We start from the raw sequence: 20,993 nt of genomic DNA, 5'->3' as shown, positions 1-20,993 counted from the left end.
GAAAGAAAGAAAGAATGACTCTGTTCCAATATTTATTACCAATACATTTATTGTGTGGTATGAATATTGAATACTCTTTTTTTCAAAAATGTAAAAATTACATAGACCTGTAAATTACAAATATATGTTCACAGTTTTACACAGTTCCCCTTGAATTGCCACCACTTAGATTAAAAAGAGATATGGTTTATTAAAGACACAACATGACAGAAATGTATAGTAGAGTATCAAAAATCATGCTTAAAAAAACCATTAATTGCCCTTTCAATTTTAAAATCAGTTATATCACAACTTGCATGTGCATAGATAAAACATAAAAAAAATATACAAAGCAAGAAACTGCACTGAGTATCAGGGAGCAAATGCAGATCAGTTGAGCTGCTACATTCGGTATAGTAATTGTGTACATGTGAATAAATGAGGCTTTGCACCATTTAAAAAATGACAAACCTTGACACCCGCAAAAGGTTTCAGATTAATCTAATAAGAAACTCTATAAGTAGAAAAAAATGTGTGATTTTAATTGGCTTGGCTTTGGGAATGATATATAAGATACTATTTTTATATACAAATATAATTTTATATATAAAGTGCACATTGGAGATGTACAAAGACGCTATTTAAACTATTTTGCTCTCCCGAAGGTGTAAAAAATATGCGCTCTAAAATCTTGCAGGCATTTTGTGACAGTGAAATCTGCTACTGCGTGATCTATGACTAGAATCATAGGGGAAAACTGAATTTACTTTCCAAATGAATCTTCAACATTTAAAAGGACATTTCCCTGTTTTGCACTTTGCATTTTTTGACAGAAAGTGCCTCGCAAAAGTACCCACATCACTTAAACTTTTTCACATTTGGTCAAATTACAGGCATGAATTTCAGGGTGTTTTTGGGGGGACTTTATGTAACAGAGGTTTGCTCTATCACAGAAAATCCCATTAAAACACGGCAGGTAACACAGCAAAATGTGGAAACGTTCAAGAGGTAACAATACTTTGAAAGGCACTGAAAAAGTGTCATTTAACAAAAAAAAAAAAAAAACAGGCAACCACTGTGTCACATCACAAAACAAAAACAGAGTTTATACATACATAAAACATGTTATAATACACAAAGCATAATAGTTCTTCTACCCTTAAACCATTTGATGGGTGACTTCTCCTCACTCACACAATAATGCCCCTGTGCAGCTATGTTCACATTTCTGAATGAAAACATTGATAAACACTTCACTCTTAAAAAATAAATGGGACCTGCAGTCCAACATTTTAACATGCGAAAGCAGAACTATGTGTGCTCTGTGTGTGTGTGTGTGTGTGTGTGTGTGTGTGTGTGTGTATCCAAGAGAAAGCAAGCATTCAGCTACCTATCTTCACTTCATCATGTAAGCTTGTAGAGGCAGATGTGGTGTGTGGTGTAACGTGGTGACCCATGAAGGAGGAATTAGCATTAGCGTTGTGTCACAGCTAGCTGCGCTCAAGAAGAAGCAAAACGACAAAAAAAAGCTTAAGTATGTATGGCACAATGCACAGTGGGTGAGATATGATACATTCTGCGAGGTTTTCACATTTTATTGTCCTAGCTAGCAAATAACGTGTATGAAAGAGTGTCCAAGCCCACAAAGTAAATACAGAGATCTGATGTTGTGTTAAAGAGTTTGAGCATGCCAAGACTTGATCGATGATGCAAGTTGTTTCTACAAACACATGAGGGTGCTGCTCTCAAGCCAGCTGAGATGCTACAGCCACTCAGGACCTTCCACAGCTGATCAGAGGTCTGATGCAGCAACCATAAATGTCTAAATAAGCTGAACAGAGTAGCAAGGCATTACCAGCTCTTACTTAGGAGGTAAAAGGGTTCCAAATACGCAGTCTGAGGAATATTATCCCCACTCCCTATCAGTCAGCCATTTTAACACCATGAAGTCAAAGTGGTGAAGTCCCAACAATGAACCCTGGCCTGCACAGAGGATTTCACACCAGAAGGTGGCGTTTTTTGTGCAGAGCCAGGTGGTCTGAGCGTGAGAAGCTTCGTTCACAGTCTGGACATTGGAACGGTTTGACTCCTGTGTGCTTCCGGAAGTGTCTTGTTAGCTCGTCTGAACGGGCGAACTTCCATGTGCAGCCTTCCCACACACACTTGTAGGGTTTCTCTCCTGCACAGAGAAGAATCAGAAAACAAAGCCATGAAACAAAGGTCACATTAAACTTAAGAGTTGCCAACTTTGGAGTGGAGCTTGTAGTGAGACGGAGTTGCAGTTGGTGGCAACATAGAGCAACAGAATAGGTTTTGGTCAAGAATACTTTTTCATGATAACAGCGGTGTAGTTTTGTCATATATTTTAAGACATTAATGCCAAAATTAAGATGCATACAGAGCTGTGAAAATGTATTTGTCACCTTACAGATATCTTCTTTTTTTTGTACTAAAGGTGAAGGTAAAGAACTGATGGCCGGACATTGTCCTTCAGGATTTTCTGGTTGAGAGCAGAATTTATGGTTCCATCGATTAAAGCAAGTCGTTCAGGTTCTGACCATCATGCTACCACTACCATGTTTGACTGTCAGTATGATGCTCCTACATCCTGAAATTCTTTTAGCTTTACACCAGATCTAATGGGGCGCTCATCTTCCAAAATGTTTTACTTCTGTCTCGTCAGTCCATAGGATATTTTTCCAGGAGTCTTGGGGATGGTCAAGATGTTTTTAAAGCAATGTGAGGTGGGCCTTTCTTTTTCTTTTGGTCAGCAGTGGTTCTTTCCTTTCTCCTTTTCTTTCCCGTGGAGGCCATTTTTGCCCAGTTCCTCTGTTATTGCTGAAACAAGACCACTGACCTTAACTGAGGCAATTTTGCCCTGCAGTGTTCAGATGATTTTGGGTCATTTTATGACCTCCTGGATAAGTCATTGATGAGCTCTTGTAGAAACCTTGGTAAATTTGCCACTACTAGGAACGTTGACCACTGTTCCATGTTTTCTTCATTGGCAGATAATGGTTCTCACTGTGGTTTGCTGGACTTCCAAAGCCTTAGAAAATACTTTATAGCCAGTCGCAGTCTGATGTTTTTGACTTTATTTCTCATATTTTCTTGCACGTCTTTACGTCAGTGCGTGATCTGTTGCTTTCATAGCTTTGTAGGCCACCTCATGTTGTCAGACAGGTTGTATTTAGGGGATTTCCTGATTCTACAGGTCTGGTAGTTATCAGATCTGTGTGTGATTAACGAATTGCAGCTTTACAAAAAAATGTGGTCAATCTCAGTTAATTAATGGTTTAGCAAGTTGGTTGGTTACTTTTTCACATAGGGACAGATTGGTTCGGATAGCTTTTTTCCTTGTTGACTGAAATCATAATTTAAAAGCGGTTTTTAGTTATAACTTTTATCTTTGTCTGAAATTTAAATTTATTTGAAGACCTGAAACTTGTACAGTAAGCCTGACAAAAAAGCAAAGCAGAAAAAATGTGAGGCAAAATAATTTTTTCACAGCACTGTAGCTTTATTCCCTGTAACATTAGAAGTTCTCTTGGGATGCCTCAAGGTTCAAGATGTGTTTAAAGTACTGTGAACAAAGCTGTCTTTCCTCTGAGTGTTCTTTCTTTATTTGGATTTAGATTATCTGGGCAGGGTGAGAAACAGAAGATACGCTTGAGTCAGAGTGACAGTCGGCAACCCTGCATAAGTCTTAATGTAGAACAGTTGTACGAAAAAGTGAAGCTTGTCCGTGAGCGAGGCCTCTTACCGGTGTGCGTTCTACGGTGTGCTTTGAGGTGAGAGCTCTTGGTGTACACTTTGTTGCAGCCAGAGAAGTCGCAGCGATGAATTCTGCGCTTCTTCAACGTATCAGGTGATTCGGCTGGCAGAGGATGGTTGGAACCCGTGCGAACTATCACTGATGGATTGGTGTGCCTAAGAAAGACAGAAAGGGATAGAAGAAATAGATCAAATTCTATTCCCTGTTCACCTGATGTGGCCATCAGAGGGCACCAGAAACCTGTTTCAAAATGTAGAAACTAACAGAAGATGCTGAAGAAGCCTTACCATACTGAGTAATAACACCTTTTTCTAATCTAACGTGCCTTTACTTTGTCATTTCACCTCTACAACAAAATCATTTCTAAAACCTGCAAAGCAGTAGCCCTTTAGCTTCTTACAGCCGTGCATGCTAGACATATAAAAGTCCTAAAGTTGACACTGTAGTCTTCAGAGTAGCAATTCAATCTAAAAGAAAAGAAAAGAATGGATGCGTGCCAAAAACACTAGCAGAATGTGTCTTTTGTACGGTATCCTGAAAAACTAGGAGTTTGTTTGTATAAGTGCCAGTTGGGAGCAGGTTTAGTGTGTTGAAATGTGAATAAATATTTGCATTAAGGAACGTCGTGAATTCCCCTTCGACCCACACAGTCCAAAAGAACATGGCCCAACCCATCATTATTGGACACCCAAGAACTCTGACATATTTAGTGCATGTTTGGCACCGTTAAAGAAAACAAACTTGTATAGGCAGCCACCCTGACAACAGAAACGGATGAGTTGCGCTCAACTTACACACAAGCAAAAAAATAAATAAACAGAAAAAAAACCCGAAACACAACAACACAGGTGAGAACCAACTGCCAACGTGTCTTTCTGACTATCACCTGTGCAAGAAAACCTGCAATTATTTCTTTGAGATAAAAAAAAGGCCTCTAGTTAGTGAAAGATGAAACACTGCTGAAAAAAACCTGGGGAAACGTGGAAGATTAGGTGCTGGAAGAAGAGCAGGGGAAGACGTTTACGAGAAGTAGCATGGACTCACATACAGCCCCTCCACGATTATTGGCAGCTCTGGTAAAGATGTGTACAAAAGCCTAATAATAAATTCTTATGGAGAAATCTTTCAAGGGTGGAGTGTACAGAGAGAACAATCTTTGGTAATTCCTCTTTGCGTAATCTCTCCTGAACATCCAGTCCTGAGTCCTCTCTTATGCTCTCTTCTTTTCAGCTTTGCCCACAGAATGTCTGTAGGATTTAGCTCTAGGGGACTGAGATAGCCATTGGATGAAGCTTCGCTTTCCATCCAGTGTGAAGACCCAAAGATGGTTTGTTCTCAGGTTTATCTTTAAAATGTCCTTAAGGTAAAAAGTCCTGGCACAGTTTTGTAAATTCCACATGTCTACATTTTTGATAGTAGGACAGAATAGCCTTTTTCTTAGTGAGACTTCCAAACAACTGGTTGGTTTACCAATTTTGAAGATATTTTTCTTTAACCTCTCTCACCAGTCCACTCACTGTTATATAAACCTGGGTCCTCGTCCAGCCTGGTTTGTCACAGCTCTAGTTTTAAACATTTTAATTACTGCTGTGACAGTAGATTGGGGAAAGTTTAGGCAAGCTGCTCTTTTTGTTGTGGCCGTTTTTTTGGCTTATAAAGATCAACACTGATTTGCCTTAAATCTCCCTTGAATTGTATGTTATTTTGTCTTTCCCATTTTGAAGCATGATTAAACAAAATGGGGCTTAATGTTGGATCTTATTTATACCCCAAAGAAAAAGGTCATAAAGGTTTGTACACACTCTGATCAACTCATTTCAACTATAGTAGAAATGACAGAAAATGCTTAAGTTCTATTTATTTTATAGGAATTGTTTAGGGAGAAAAATAATTCCTCATTAAGAAGTAATTTTGAAGAGGGGATTTTTTTTCTCCTACTGAACAAATGCATTTAAATTAAAGGGTTAAGATTTTTTAAGTTTTTTTTAGCACTATAGTGGCTTTCTTTTTAAAGTGGACAGTCTTGAATTGTGTGATGAGAGGGAAAACACTTGCGGGAAAGGTCTTGCCGGGTCGGGACTCAAATCTGGGACATCTGCGTCAAGGACTGAGGCCTCCATACATGCTCCACAGCTCCACAACACGCCCAAAGGCTAGATTTAAAAAAAAAATATTCTCGCAGATTATGCTACTGTAAAAAATGGGGAATTTATATTTAAGACTTTACACATTTTGTTGTTATTGCCAATAAATGTGGAAAGCTCTGTAATTTTTCAGAGATATTTCTACTGAAAGGGCATAGCTGGTGAGTGGCAAGCCAAAAAAAAAAACGATGATCCATACAGTGGAACAACAGATTGGGACCCAATAATGTATATTATACAGAGCATTCGTCACATGCTTTAATTTGCATGAAATCTTATCATTTATTGGCAAATGTTATCAAGAATGGAACCTAAATCTAGGTCATAGTTTTTGTTTCCTGATTCATTCTGTGAACTGGCTGCTGTTTAAACATTATTAGACAATTGTATTTGTATGTACAGGTGTTTATTGTTGCCTTCTTTCCTAGTGTTCTAGTTCTGGTGCAAAACTGCTACCACTGAAAGGAACAGAACTGCTCTGTCCTCTATCTATACCAAGGAATGTTAATGACTGCTAGTGGGACAGCACCTAGCTTAAAAAAATCTCATCATGGATTGTGCTGAAACCGATTCTCTGACCAACACTTCCATATAAAGTTAAAGGGGAAGACAACAGTGCAGTTTGTGCAACTTTTTCAGTTTCTCTCAGAATTGATGTATATAGCTCACATCTGTCTGTGCGTTCACTCACTTGTACTCCTGGGGTATCCTGTTGACACACGATATGATCTCATGGTTGTTCAATGTGTCCTGAGAGAGCTCAGATTGAGAATCAGTTTTGATTGACTTGTGCAGGTCATGCGTTGCAGAGTGAACTGGATAAAGATAAAAAACAAACTTTTTGTTAGTTTTTCTTTTATTTACATAATTTGAAACTTTTACTTATACACATATTGTTGGGTATCCCCATATATTCCACCGAATCCACCGTGAAATTCAAGGGTGATACCCAATTGTGACACTTTCACCAGCTGTTAGTGGTGTTATGTGTACTCTGCATAAGTCTGACAAATGTGGACATTTGGGAGAACTGGGTGATTCCTGTGAACCTTCAGAAAAACCTCCAAAAATAAGACATGTCTCAGAAAAGAAACACAAAATTTGCTGAAACTGTTTTTCTAAGAGCAGAGGGGAAAAAAGTACTTCCTCATTTTCAGTAAGACATATATAGACATTAAAAAAGGAAACACTTTGAGGCAATAATAAAAGCATTTACACAACAATCCAGCACTGTTTTCTTATTACCATCACAATATTTTAATTAATTTATATATTTAATGTAAACATTTCTGACGAGGCTCAACTTGAATTTACCTCACATTTGTTATACTGGTACAGCAAGTCATGTTTGAAATGCAACGTTTCAGCACCTGCCACTTAAGCTACTCGGTATTAGTTTTGCATATTCAAGAAGACATCAGTAAGATGCTGTGCAAATGTGTTTCAGACCGATATACATAACAAATGGAAGGGGAGCATCGGCAACAAGCAGATGATTTCAGACATGGCAGACGCATAGTATTCCTCAGAAGAATATCTGTTTGATTTTGCATTTCTGTTGATCAAAACCTTTGTTGAATAAAATGCACTGTGTTAAAGGGACCTAAGGTGCTTATTTTCACATGTTCTAAATGATCAGATGGAGACAATATTGAACTTTTTGACCAACGTGCTAAACACTGTGTAGCTGGAAAGTAACTCTAAACCCCACAGTAAAACAATTCGGTGAAGGCAGCATCATGCTGTGGAGAGACTTTTTACAGCAGGGACAGGGAAGCTGATCAGTTTACATAATATTGACTCAAGAAGGCTAAATACAAATGCATGTCACACTTTTCAAATTGTTATTGGTAAAACCTTTTAAGAACCATGCATCACTTTGCTTCCACTTCGTAATTATTTCCAAAGTTTATGTTGGTCTAATCCCATTAAAATATACTGATGTTTGTGGCTGTAACGTGACAAAATGCTTGACAAGTGCTTCTGCAATGCTTGTTTATTGTAAAGTTGAAGAGGATACAGATTAAGCTACAAACAGGTCTTACCATACTTATTGGGAGGATGGCCTTCTTCACTGGGGACTTGTGGGCTCACAATTATCGGCGGATGAAGGTGAATAGGTGACGGGTACATGAGGGGCAGGGGCAGCACAAGGGGCGACACCATAACCCTTGAACTTTGGATGACCATGGGTGGATAAGGCATCGTGTGAGCGGGTGGCGGAGTGGAGGGCGAGGCGCGGCTTGCCGGGCTGTAGGTTGGGGACGGAGAGCTGGGAGGAGAGGCCAGGGGGGATGCTGGAGACATGGAGGATCTGGATGAGGTGGAAGAGGAGCGCTTGCTGACTGACAGGTCCACCGGCTCCTGCTGGGTCTGTGTGGGGTTGCATGGGGCGAAGGCCTGCATGGGTACTTGGTAGAAGGCACTTGGATGTGGAAAGATCACTCTATACGTCTCTGGGGTTGTCACTGAGGAAGGGTAGAATGACTGCGAGGAGGGAAAGAGAGGATGCAGGAGGAGGAAGTGGTGAAGGGAAACAAAAGAACAGAGAGGTAAACATTTCCGTTCTGCCTTGAATAACATGGAAAACATGTTTCTGCCGAACAAACAACCACAGCCCGCTAACAAAATTGAAACGCAGCACTCTGCTCAGCACCAGATCACTGTTATAAGTATTGTATGTGTGTGTGTGCGCTTATTAGCCTGACAGTGTGTGCAACCATTGTATGTAAATGTCTACTGTAAGCAGCTTGTTTGTCCAGGAAGACCAGGAATGTGGGAACCAGTTGATCTAGACATGTAGCAGGAGGTGTGTGTAGCTGTGTTTATTTTCTGTGGGTGTGTGTGGGTGTGTTGGAGTTCTTGGGTTGGTGGTAAAAGTGGAAGGGGCATTACCAGCATGTTCCGGCAAGATGTAAGCACAAAAAAAAGCATATAAAAAAATGATTTTTGCACAAACACACAAACCTTACCGTCTCCATGTTTGTCTTTGGAGGGTAGTCATACATCAGCATGGCTGCAATGGCCAGGTTCCTACAGAGTAAAACACACATGCATTAGCACACATTATCCCACTCACACTGGCAAGTGTCATCTTTCTTTTGGGCTCAAAAGGAACAATGTTTTATTCTTATAAAAAAACATCTGGGATCCATAATCCTGTTCCATAACAGTTTAATCCATTTAAATTACTGAGACAAAACCTTAGTTTTCATCTGCAACCAGGTCCGCTTCAGAAAAATAAAAAATACTAATAATAATTGAAAAAAAAGATTTTATTAGGCGCTCATTCTTAGCATTTCAGTCATTACCGCCATTCATTGAAGAAATTAAGTTAACAAACAAAAAGACAAATTGCTTAACTACGCTGACCTTTGATTCAAACAAACTACTCAAAGAGAAGTGCTGAAAAAACTGGACAATCTAGGACAAATACAAATGTTACTGCTGGATTCAGAACATGGATCTGGGAATGACAATTACCTCCATTTCAATGTGCTCCGGGTGCAAGCTGGAAAACCAGTGGGATTTGCTAACTAGAATTAGCATTACCAGCTAATAAGAACATAGCCTACTTCTCAGCATTTTATGTATTCAAACAGTAAACAAACATGTTCACATAAGGAGGTTGTACGAGAAATGTAACTTCTCTACATACCAAGCACCAATACGATACACACACCTTTATTTTATATTTTCTCCATCGCATATTTGCAATCCTTACCTGCCAACTGGTGCATACATGTTAAGTCACATGACACCTAAATGTTTTGACATATATTGGCATGTGTTATTTAAAAAGTTAAAACCTATAGAAAAGGTTTTCTAGGAGCACAGAAAACATTTTTGCAAGTTACAGGTTTGTTGTGGGACAAGAAGGTAAAACTTCAGACATCTGATCCCACATTAACTCTCCCCACCTACTGAGAACTGTCAGGTATTTGGATAAAAGAGAGTGAGGTTTCCAATGTGGTTTCAGTTACCTTGTCTTTAAATGGCCAGGTGCAGCTGGGTTGATTGTTTGTGCCTAAATAAGTTTTTGAGTGTGATCGTGAGTGTGTGAGAGTGTGTGACTGAGTTCACTAGACGTTTAATGCAACACAAACTGTCAAAGAATGTACCCTTAGGCACTCTTTGTGTGTGTCTGTGTATGACCTGATTAAAGTCCACAGTCTGGAGACCGGTTAGCATTTAATTATTAACAAATGGTTAAGAACACCAGCCATCATGCACAGACAGACATACACAGGAAGACAGAGACACACACACTGAAGTTCCAGATGGAGGGCAGACCAATGAGAGACACGGTTGCTCGCTAGCTGGGTCAGGAAGGGTGTGAACGTGAAGAGTGAAGCCTCGCCCTTTGCTCAGCTTCAGGAAACAAAAAGCCTAGCAGTCAGGTGTGTGTGTATGTAAGAGTGCTTGGGAAGTGATTTTTTTTCAAATCCAGGTTTGAATAGTAGTTCAACCAGAGGTCAAGCAATTGTCCCACTGTGGTTGTGAATCACACATGGCATTGACAGTAAAGGGAATTATAAAGTACAAACAGATCATGACAACAGGAAATGGACAAAGGAAGGATTTTACAGGGACTTTTACAACAACAACCAGAAGCTTCAAATGTCCTAAAGACTGTTTTTGGTGTGACCAGTTGGTCCTAAGAATAAGGTGTTAAATTGGAAAAAACAACTAAAATGTATACAAGAGCATGCTGTTTAGAGCAGGTAAATGGCAATAAAACAGCCATCACAATCTCAGCCGAGAAATGTCAGCACATTTATTCAAACCAACCAGGAATTAAGCAGTGAAACAAATTAAGTTTTCAGTTTTGGTCTGGTTTGTTTAATGAACTGTTGATTTAAAACTAAAGTATATATTTAAAGTATCAGAATGTTGGCAATGTCATAAGCTTCTATATGATTTATAATGATGTATTTTAACTTTTTAAAAGCAAACTTGAGCCATATCTTCTTTGATCTGCCTATTTGCTGACTTTTAAGAATTAAAATAATTCATTCTCCATGAATCATTATCATACAATAATGACTTTTTGGTTTTATCGCAATTTTATTTCAAGTTTAAAAGTTGTTATTTGCTATTTATTTTAATGCAGTCATTATTGGACTTTTTAAATAGTTTTCTAAAAAAAATAAAGATTTGTATTTCTTTAATTCATTTTCCCTTTTTTGCTCTAACTTATTTTATTATTTACAAATTTTAAATCATGTTTTGTGTGTTTCAACACTCGTATCAAGATTTCAAATGCTTCCTGAAAACGTTTATACTTATTTTAGTGTTTCTCTACCACGTTTGACTATATTTAGCGACTGGATTTTTTTGTTGCCCCCAGTTTTTATAATTTCTAAATCACTTTGTGTGTTTACATAGTTGTGGATTAAATCTTTTAATGTAAAGTTTTACTGATTGAGTAATATTAAAATAACTGCAGCTGCTCTTCATTCAATATTAAACATATTATGTTGTTTTCTGTTGGTTTGGAGCTGGACCAATGTGCAGGAACGCAGAAGTAGCATGGTGAGATGAATAAAAACTAAAAGACTACAACTTACAACGGAGCACGAGGAGAACCAAACATGGCAACAGATAATGGGAGGATCCAGCAGAGAAAAAAAAAAGAACCAGAGAGCTTATATGTTGAGGGAGGTATGGAGAATGACATGCGATGCTGGTGTGTTTATGAGGAGATAAACGTGAGATAGGCCAAACCTACCTAATACGAAGAGGCTGAACAAACACCAAACTAAGGGGAATAAACTAGAGTACACAGGGAATGGAACACAGGAATAAATTGAGAAACTAACATAAAGAAATTAATTAATGAGGCAAGAACTAACTGACAATGATGAACACAGAAAATGAATAGAATATGACGAGAGTACAGAACTAACAACAGGGAATTGTGAAAATAAACACAAATGAAAACAAAAACCTAACACCTAAGGATCACAACAAACCATGAAATATGTTTTTTTTTGCTGCTTAACAATACTAACCTCTGTGAACTTCTATATATTTTGGTAAATCCTTACAAGAAAGAGGCATTTGTTAATTAACCCTGATTAATTGACTCAGGCTTCTAAATGCGGTCCTGCTTATAAGCCTCATCTACAGGCAAGACATTGCTTATACGTTTTCCTATCTTGTGTGCTTTGTGTAGAGACATTTTAACTCTACCTAACTATTGAAGATAAGTCAGGCAAAACTGGATGATAAAATTACATACTGACAACAGTCACACGTGTGACGCCGAGGCTCCGTCGAACTTTAGAGTACATACAGTAAATGCCAATTATCTCTAAACACCTGAGCAAGGACAGCCCTGGAGACATTTACACCTTCAATGTGTACCGCTAAGACAATTCACAAATATATGTTTGCGTGCTAAGGAATGGATTCCTTTTAAACATTACTTATCCAAGTTCATCTTTCACAAAAACTAGAACAACTGCCTATGGGCTTAAATACAGGTTTATTTCTTCGAAAGACTACATACAAGGAACATACCATTCTCCTTAGTGTTCACCTTTGAAACACATACGTATGGCATCACATTCAAAGGCTCTCGAATAAAGGTGCACGCCCGCGATCAGAGCTATGTGCTCTCTCGATTAAAAGATGCGCTGTTGTGATTGTTTAATACTTTCCTCTGATTTTTGGCAGGAATGTGACGCCACACACACGTTTCTCCAGAGCAGAAGGTTTGCATAAATCTGAGAACAATGTGTAACAATTTTTGAAAAGTTGCTCAATGAGTAAACAATTTGGAAGGAAAGGAAGATAAAGTGACCCCTTCATGTAGATTGAGCCGAAGACTCCAACCTCCTCCTTCTACAGGACAGAAACCAGGCAGAAATCAAATAGAATTTAAAGGTAAAGGAACTAATTTAGGAGTCATAAACATGGTGAATAAGAAGCCTAATGCATGTTGTGAGGGAATTTTTTATCCTGTTGGTGCACAAGTGGGTGTGTGTTTGAGCGTGTCTGCAAATATTGTCTTTCTAGGTCAGTACAGCAACTGTGTACTCAACCCCAACCCTCTCAGCAAACACTTCCCACATCTCCTCTCCACACTTGAACTCCAGCTCTTCTCTACCTCCTTTGCATTTGCTCCTCAAGCAATCATTCATGCCACTACCATATTTATCTACTACCCCCCACCACCCCATCTCCTTGCTCTTCTTCTTCTCTCCCTCCCCATGAATGATATAAAACAAACATGACTGAAGAGGAAAATATTGCGGCTTGGAGGCATTGGCTACCAACTCAACCACACACACACACACACATTTCTACATTAACACGGCAGCACACAATACTTTCTGCTGGCTCAACAAAATACACACACTAAATCACTAAAGGGCTAAATTATTACAGACATGCACACATGCTGTAATGGCAGCAGGATAGAGATGATGAGATCACCAGAGAGACCAGAAACCTCCAGACAACAGCTTTGTCCAAGATCACGCTGCAGCGCACACCACCCACCCAACCACACACACAGAAATCCATGATTTCCCTGCTCCTCACTCTGACTTTTCCTTTACTTTACTTTTTTCCTATCCCTGTCAGTCTCACCTAATGTCAGTGCTCTGCTGTTTTATCTCCTGACTGTCACTTTGATGCCAGATTGCCAAACTTCTACTCTGCAGCTAACGGCAACATTGTCTTTCCTTCTGCAGACCATCGACTTTTTGTACACACTAAAGCCTGATTAAAACTTTGTTATTGGCATTGCAATTAGTCCTTAATCAAGATCCTTATTGAACAATGCATCCAGGTGATGAGCCAATATTCCAACGGTTGACTAATGCCTAATGGCATTTGTTTCTTCAGGATTACTCTCTGTGTAGCTCTCTCAACCCCAAGTGTAACCCCATTAGGCATCGGGCCAGAATAAAATTTGCACAGTATGAAAACTATGAGTGAAAATAACACGGCTTCATGGAAGCTCTTTACATACATGATCTTGAGACATAGATTTAAAAAGTCTTTTTTCATAAAACATAAAGTTCCATAAAGACCAGCCTCCTTCCGAGCCACCTCTGGCCATTCATAAATGACTAGTCAAGCCAGTAGTATCCTGCTCACATTTGAGCTTTTTGTAATAAAATTAGGTTGGCATTGTGAAGCCAATGGTGGGGTGTAGTGAAACTCTGCAGGGCAGATAAAGAGTGTAACCCCAGGAAAGGGGTGCTAGATATCTCTCATTCTAAAAAACAGTATCTAGCTGCTGATTCTTAACACCACTCTATGACCCAACCCCTCTCCAAGGTCCCACAGTCTGAGACGCTTCTGGTTCATGTGGGAATTTATTTCTAGTTGGCACATCAAGGAAGAAAAACCTGTCCAAGTTCTAATGCGACACATGACTGCACATAGGACAACAAACAATATATAATGTAACTAATTATTGAGGGCCGAGGTTGGTGTCAAGGCATAGATTAGTTTAAGATTGTTGGGGCATAAAAGCAAAGAATTTGTGAACCAGATGTTCTCAGGCCCCAAGAGTTTTGGATCCTAAGAACATTGGAGCCTGATGATAGAGCCTGAGAACACTGACTGAAGCCAGATACTTCTTGACTTCTTACTCTAACGTGTAAAATTCATCAGTGGCATTTTACACTTCAACGGTTTTTTCTAGAATAGCAAGTACTGAGGAAACTCCCATTGGCTGAGGTCTAGTCATCCATTCTGTCCAAGTGCACTCCAGCGCAACTTGTCCAGTGTATCGTGAGAAATTATGTGCGACACTCTGCACCACTGTGGTCACAGAATGATTTTGCTGGAGGCTAATGCCGCTGGTCCAATGGTCGCTCAGACCACCCTCAAGCTAGGAAGCAAGCTCACCACTACATAGGTCATCTGGTCAGGGCTGTTGCCACCTTGTTTGGCAGGTCAGAGGCACAACAGCAGCGGGTTGACTTCAACCCACCAACTCTGTCGTTTTGTAAAAGAGGCTATAGACACCTAATAAATTGAGTTGCAGCTTTCAAGAATTTGTTTGGCAGAATACTAGACCTTTTTGGCTTTCTGTTTTTTACACAATAAAACAGTTTAACCAGGTTTATATTAGCTGGTTAATGAGTGCATAAGACACATGCTTTTCGTAGTTACCAACAAAATTTAAAAACAACATTACCTTAATAAGAGTTATGGGTGACACTCCTTTGGTTTCTGCCTTACGACTGTCCATACTTTTGTGATCATAAATGATACCAAGCCCAAACCGCTAAATTTCTCTTTCTTGCAAGCAAGAATTAAGTGCAGTGGTGCTGGGTTGCCCTAAGCTCCAGACAGCTAAAGAAAACCCTGGTCATACAAACATCTTTTCTAGTTTTTATTTAAAAAGACTTCAAACTATAAAGACAGCAGGATGGAAATGTTGGTGGCTTTAACTGCAACATTCGAAAACATGTCCCTTGCCAACGTTCCCTTCATAAGCATGATAGCTGGAACTCCTTCAGTTAGTACACTGCACAATGTATTGAATTACGATCGTTGCTGCAAACTCAATATTTGCAAAATTCCAACGCAAAAGACTGACTGGATGCAATATTTGGTTGATTATCATATTTCAAGAGCTGTGTCTTCACTCTTAGCATCCAAATATCCCAATAATAAATTTGGCCAGTCTGATGGTGACTAAATGCCATTAAAGCACATCCTATATTCTTAGCGCTAGAGATGCTAAATCTTACAGAAAACCATGGAAATATTAGAATGAAGGAAAAAAGGGAAACAGTCAGAAAAATGTAGGTTTATGGTAATCATTATTGTCATCTCTATATTCAGCATCAGTATTGCCATTAAATGTGTTCCAGATATCATGTAGGCCTGTTCCACACCATGACTATCCATGCTTTTTGTGACCAGAAATGTTTCCAAGCTTTGTATTTCTCTTTTCCACTGAAAGCACTTTTGCACTGAACCCACATTCACCAGACCACACTCCCAAATACCCATACACTCATATGACGAAACACAGATCGGTGGGCAACTTGGGGTTAAGTGCCTTAATGACACACTGACATGTGATGTTGGAGGAAACTTAAAGCAAACCTGCTATTTTCCGAATGCAAGACTCTTCCCAAAGCCTCCCTCAAATATACAAGCCATTTTAGACCCAGCTGACTAGCAGTGTGCAGCAACAGTTAGGGAATGAGCAGCACTGTTTTAGCATCTAAGATCTCTGTATACCCGGATACTGGTAACTAGACTATGCCATCATTCTCCCTAATTTCAGCCAGTCATCTCACCTCTGGTTCCTTGACTTCCCAAATAACATAAGCTCTGCTGACTCCTCTCACTTTGGGGCCCCTCTATCATCTTATTTTGGGTTACCATTCCCTCTTTTGGGCTGCCTAGCCTCTACCCCCTGACACCCACACACACACACACACACACACACACACACACACACACACACACACACACACACACACATACACACACACATACATGTGCATAAACACACATGTACAGATCCTCCCTGCTCCTCTCAAGCAGACTATGAGGCTACAGGGCTGCAGACCTCAGAGGGGGGGAAGCCAGAGGGGGCCCATCAGCAGGGGAGAGGAAACAGGATCCATCGTCTTGCATGCACATCCACACACAAAAACGTAAATGCGTTTAAACAAACATTTAAAGAAACAACCGGAGCTGTCAAGCACCGTCAAAGGCAAACACACATGCACACACCTCTAGTTGAGCTTGCCAAAGAGAGTGCCGTTTTTGAGGCTTTCCAGACAACTGAAGACAGAAGGAAGGGGAGAAGAGGAACAGGGAGAGAAGCGGAAGCCCTGAGAGTTCAAACCGACTGTTATTATTTCCACACTCCATGATGGGTCGGGGTGTGAAGGAGAGCAGGAGGAGGAGGAGGTAGAAGAGGAGAGCAAAGCCAAATGGGGTGTGCTGCGGCAGGGGGCCTGCGGTTTCCTGTCTGACTCCCTCCCCTCCACCACATACTGCACCTCCCTGCCCCAAAAATGAGAGGGGAACGGGGGGGAGCAGAGCAAAAAAAAAGCAGCTGTAACCAAACTATTTCAAAATTGAAGTGGAAACAACAAGACTGAGACAGAAAATGGGAAGAAAATGAGGTGGGCTTCAACCAAAATATGGCAAAACTTCAGCGAATCTCAGACATGGGGAGAGGGGCAGGCGATGAGATAGTCGCATTGGCTCAATCTAGCGGCTGAAACGCACCAACATGTGTGTTATGTGTGTGTGCGCGCTTCAGCATGACATCAACGTGTGTGTGCATGTGTGCTGGCACGCATAGGGTTGTGTAACTACTTACAGCTTTTTAAGTTTATGGCTGTCTGAGGAGCACAGTGTCCCTTTCCCGTAAGAACCACCAACTGCTCAGCATCCAGGAGTTTAATGTTTAGCCCTAATGTTCCCTACGACATGGCCTTTGAGCAGCTGTGTGTGTGTGTGTGTGTGCGTGCGTGTGCATGTGTGTGTGCGTGCACACACAGTCTTGCGTATTTTGTTCCGCCAGATAACATCAGCATGTTGATTCAGGAAAGAAGGCGTTGGGATGGGTGGAGCATTTAGGGCGTGTGGGTGTGTGCTGCCTCTGTTTTCAACAAATAAATTAGAAATCCATAAAAATGGACAGAAGGGTCTTCTCTTTATTTTCCCTGAACGAGACGAAAAGAATAAAAAAAGGGACAAAGAAGCTGAGAAAAGAGGAGCGATGTTGCCCTCGTTACACCCGTTCAACCCCCAACATCCTTCTCTCCTCCCTTCTTTCTCTCTCTTCTTTCGTTGTACAAGCTCTAAACAGGATAAGGGCTTCATATGCCAAGTGGAATGTGTGACGCAAGCCCAGGCCTTGAAACAAAGCACAGGAAACAGGGAGAGACTGAGAAACGCACACACACACTCACACACACAAACAGGAGAGGAGATGCACAATGTAAAAGATCTAATTAAACTAAGGGACAGAGAGGAAAGTTCAGCAGTGGCACAGTTAAACACAGTCTTGTATTCTCACACCATAGCTCGGTTCTAAATCATCTTAATTTTTCTAAATTAGTTCCTTAATTTTTCTTTTTAACTCGTTTATCATTACATGATCTTGGCCATAATAACACATCGGTCTAAGAGGACATCAATTATGAGTTTTCATTATTTTCAGTCAAGTAAAAAATGTCAAAAATACAACAAACGTGAAATTTTTTAACTCGTAGCTATAAAATATATAATAAAATTACAATAGATCCAGCCAATTCATGTTACTTTCCATTTTTAAAAATGTTTATGAAAAAAAGTTGTTCTGGCTTGATACAATCCTTTTTAATGGACTGATGTTAAATTACTTTTAGAGTTTAATTTCACCATTATAATAAAAAGCATTGATTAATTACCGCAGCAGCAACATTTGTCCTGTCTTGATTAGCAACGCGTGTTATTTACTGAACTATTTAATTGGATTATTAAAAACTATCTTTCTCATGAGGGTTTATTTTTGTAAATAGGCGAACCCCTTTAATATAAAGTATTACGAGGCTTAATCACATCACAGTTCTGCCTTGATTAGCAACAAGATTCTTTTTTTTATCTCTCAGTTAATTTTTGTCATTATATAGGTAAAAGCACATTGATCATTTAACATCTTTAAGATTAAAAAAATATTTTTTTCTCATTGAAAACAAGAACATTTCTACCCCAAAACAAGACAAAAACATATGATGGACATCATTTTGAATGACAATATGAAGTGTCATTAATTAATCAATGCACATAAGCTATAAGGTTGATCAGGCTCAAATAAAGCGACAGCTGTCAATTTAAATGACATTTTCTCTCGTTTTAATGAGCTTGTTACTGAAGCGCAGCTACAGCCACATGTTATTGTGTCTTTAAACATCCCAGAGGAAACACCAGCAGAGCCTCTGCAGGAACATCATCATCGCTCTCAGACTTACGTCTCCGCTCAGCTTCACGATCTGTTCCTGCTGGAGAGGGTCGCTAGTTTCACTGCTGCCTTGCTGAACGGCAACAAGCTGACTTCTCAGTGGAGGAACTCAATTATGCGACTCCGGAGGTGTCACCGACATCGGGCTCGGAGAAAAACTGATCGACGGCTCCACAAAATAAGCCCAAATTCCGAAAGTCCTCCTTCTCTGCGTGTAGCTGTAACTGTGCTGCTGCATGAGAGTGCGGCTCCGCTTTAGCTGCCGTCATATGATCCGGTTTGTTTGCCTCAAGGGGTCGGACCTTTGGGCGGGACCTGGACGGTGTGGCCCGTTCCAGTGTGTGGCCTCTGCGTGCGTGTTTCACACTGCGGTTGTGTTAACATTCACTCATCCTGCGCCGTTTTCATGGCGATGGCCGAAACCTGCCTCGAAATCTAATGACGTGCATGTTATAGAAGCTGAAGACATTTTAAAATGTGTAGATATCAAAGTGTCACCATAATAACACAATGTTATCACTTCATTATGTGTAGTTGTGCTTTTTACATTGCAAATTTGATCATTTCTTAGCTATTATGGAAATCCATGCGAGTTTCAGCAATGTATTGCTTTAGCAAAATTACATATATTTTTAGAAACGTTTCACTCACTTTCATTTTAATACATTATATTTTGTATTTTTCATCATATATTGTACAATTATTTGTCTAATAATAAAGAGATTAACATGATCAGTTAAAAATGTGTTAGACGGTTGAGACCTTGTATTTTCATCCAACAACATGGTCATGTTTTGGTTTTAAGGACTCAAGTGCAGAGTCTGTCTGAGATGAGAAAGAATCTGGCCTGGGAACGCCTTAGGGTCCCCCAGAATGAGCTGACGGGTGTCGTGGGGAAGAGGAATGTCTGGGTTTTCCTCCTAGACCTGATCTCAGATAAACGGAAGACAATGGATAAATAGATACACACAAATCAAAACTCAAGATGACACATTAATCTGTTAAAACCATTATAAGCAAGTTGAAACAGCATGGTGTAAAATGTGCATACAAGAACAAAAACTAAAGTCCTTTTTGAAGAGGCTGGCTGATGCTGGTAAGAGAGTCAGTCATCAACATAGGCTGAAAGGCAACTTAGAGAGGAAGAAGCAATTTTGTGAAGAGCAAATGCATTCAGATAAGAAGACCTTCATTTCTGGAAAAACATCCTGTTGATGAAACTAAAACTGAGGTGTTTGGCCATAATGACAATTGTTACACTTGGAGAAAATAGGGGTAACCTTGCAAGCCTGAGAGCAACATCCCAAACATGATGTAAGGGTGTGGCAGCATTATGCTGTGTGGTGTTTTGCTGTAGGAGGGACTGGTGCACTTTACAAAATAGATCCAGCATGCCGCAACAATAACCGGAAGTTAAAACTGAGGAACACATTGGTTTTCCAAATGGACAGTTTAAGGAGAACAATGTCAATGTTTTGGAGTGATCATCACAAAACCCTGATCTCAGTCTCAATTAATGTTTGTTGGCAGAGCAGAAAAGGTGAGAACAAGGTTAGCAACTAACCCGACCCAGTTATGGCAGTTCTGTCGGCGGCAATGGGGCAAAATTCCTGCAAACTGTTGTGAGTAGCTTGTGAAAGAAAACCCAAATATCTGACCCAAGTCATACAGTTTAAAGACAACTCCAGATACTAGGGAAATGTTGTTAGCTTCTGACTTTGTACAAAATAAAAATTTTTAAAAAACTGTCTCATTTTATATCATTTTGCAAAGATAAGAAACTTCAGTAATGATGAAGTAACTGATCTCAAAAAGGAAATGTTTCATGTGATATAAGCAGGAAGTGAATGTTGTGAAATAAAAGACAAGGAAAAACGTTTACAAAGAACTATGATAATATTTAACGGAAGGGGCAGAGACACGCCCGTCAAGTAAAGAGTTGAAATTAGATAACTTGTGACAGGAAAACATTGATCTGTTGGCAGGAAACAGCTACAGGACATGGTTGTAACTAGCGTTCTTAATCAGTTGTAAAAGGTTAGGTAATAACAAAGCATAAGGCTGCAAGTATGTTTAAATGATGTATTTGTAGTTGTGCAGCAAAACATTATGACATGTAGAGTGAAGGTATTTATGCTTCTAATGAACC

The 20,993-nt window shown here is 39.7% G+C and overlaps 1 protein-coding gene across 2 annotated transcripts; it reads right to left on the bottom strand.

The window, feature by feature from the left end:
* Positions 1 to 26: 26 nt before the first annotated feature.
* Positions 27 to 19,477, bottom strand: klf3 (Kruppel-like factor 3 (basic)). 2 transcript variants are annotated; one of them, XM_047366263.1, is made up of 6 exons: positions 18,855 to 19,477; positions 8,871 to 8,931; positions 7,944 to 8,385; positions 6,590 to 6,713; positions 3,743 to 3,909; positions 27 to 2,158 (listed from the first exon to the last, which is right to left on the bottom strand). In XM_047366263.1, exons 2-6 carry the CDS (start codon positions 8,910 to 8,912, stop codon positions 1,977 to 1,979), a joined length of 957 nt encoding a protein of 318 aa, XP_047222219.1. In that variant the 5' UTR covers positions 8,913 to 8,931; positions 18,855 to 19,477; the 3' UTR covers positions 27 to 1,976. The 2 variants fall into 2 exon arrangements, with proteins under 2 accessions (XP_047222219.1, XP_047222217.1); XM_047366261.1 differs by lacking the exon at positions 18,855 to 19,477 and having other exon boundaries at positions 8,871 to 8,951.
* Positions 19,478 to 20,993: the final 1,516 nt, after the last annotated feature.

Source organism: Girardinichthys multiradiatus, chromosome 5 (genome assembly GCF_021462225.1).
Source record: "Girardinichthys multiradiatus isolate DD_20200921_A chromosome 5, DD_fGirMul_XY1, whole genome shotgun sequence".
NCBI lineage: Eukaryota > Metazoa > Chordata > Actinopteri > Cyprinodontiformes > Goodeidae > Girardinichthys > Girardinichthys multiradiatus.
The sequence above is the reverse complement of the archived record's forward strand: the minus strand, read 5'-3'. Positions and strand labels throughout refer to the sequence as shown.

Excerpts from the sequence above, each read along its gene's own strand:
- klf3 (XM_047366261.1), bottom strand. The coding sequence starts at position 8,951 with ATGTGTGTTTTACTCTGTAGGAACCTGGCCATTGCAGCCATGCTGATG. Across the intron at positions 6,714-7,943 it reads CCATCCTCCCAATAAGTATG|TTCACTCTGCAACGCATGAC; the intron begins GTAAGACCTGTT and ends ATCTTTATCCAG. Across the intron at positions 2,159-3,742 it reads ACACCGTAGAACGCACACCG|GAGAGAAACCCTACAAGTGT; the intron begins GTAAGAGGCCTC and ends TTCTCTGTGCAG.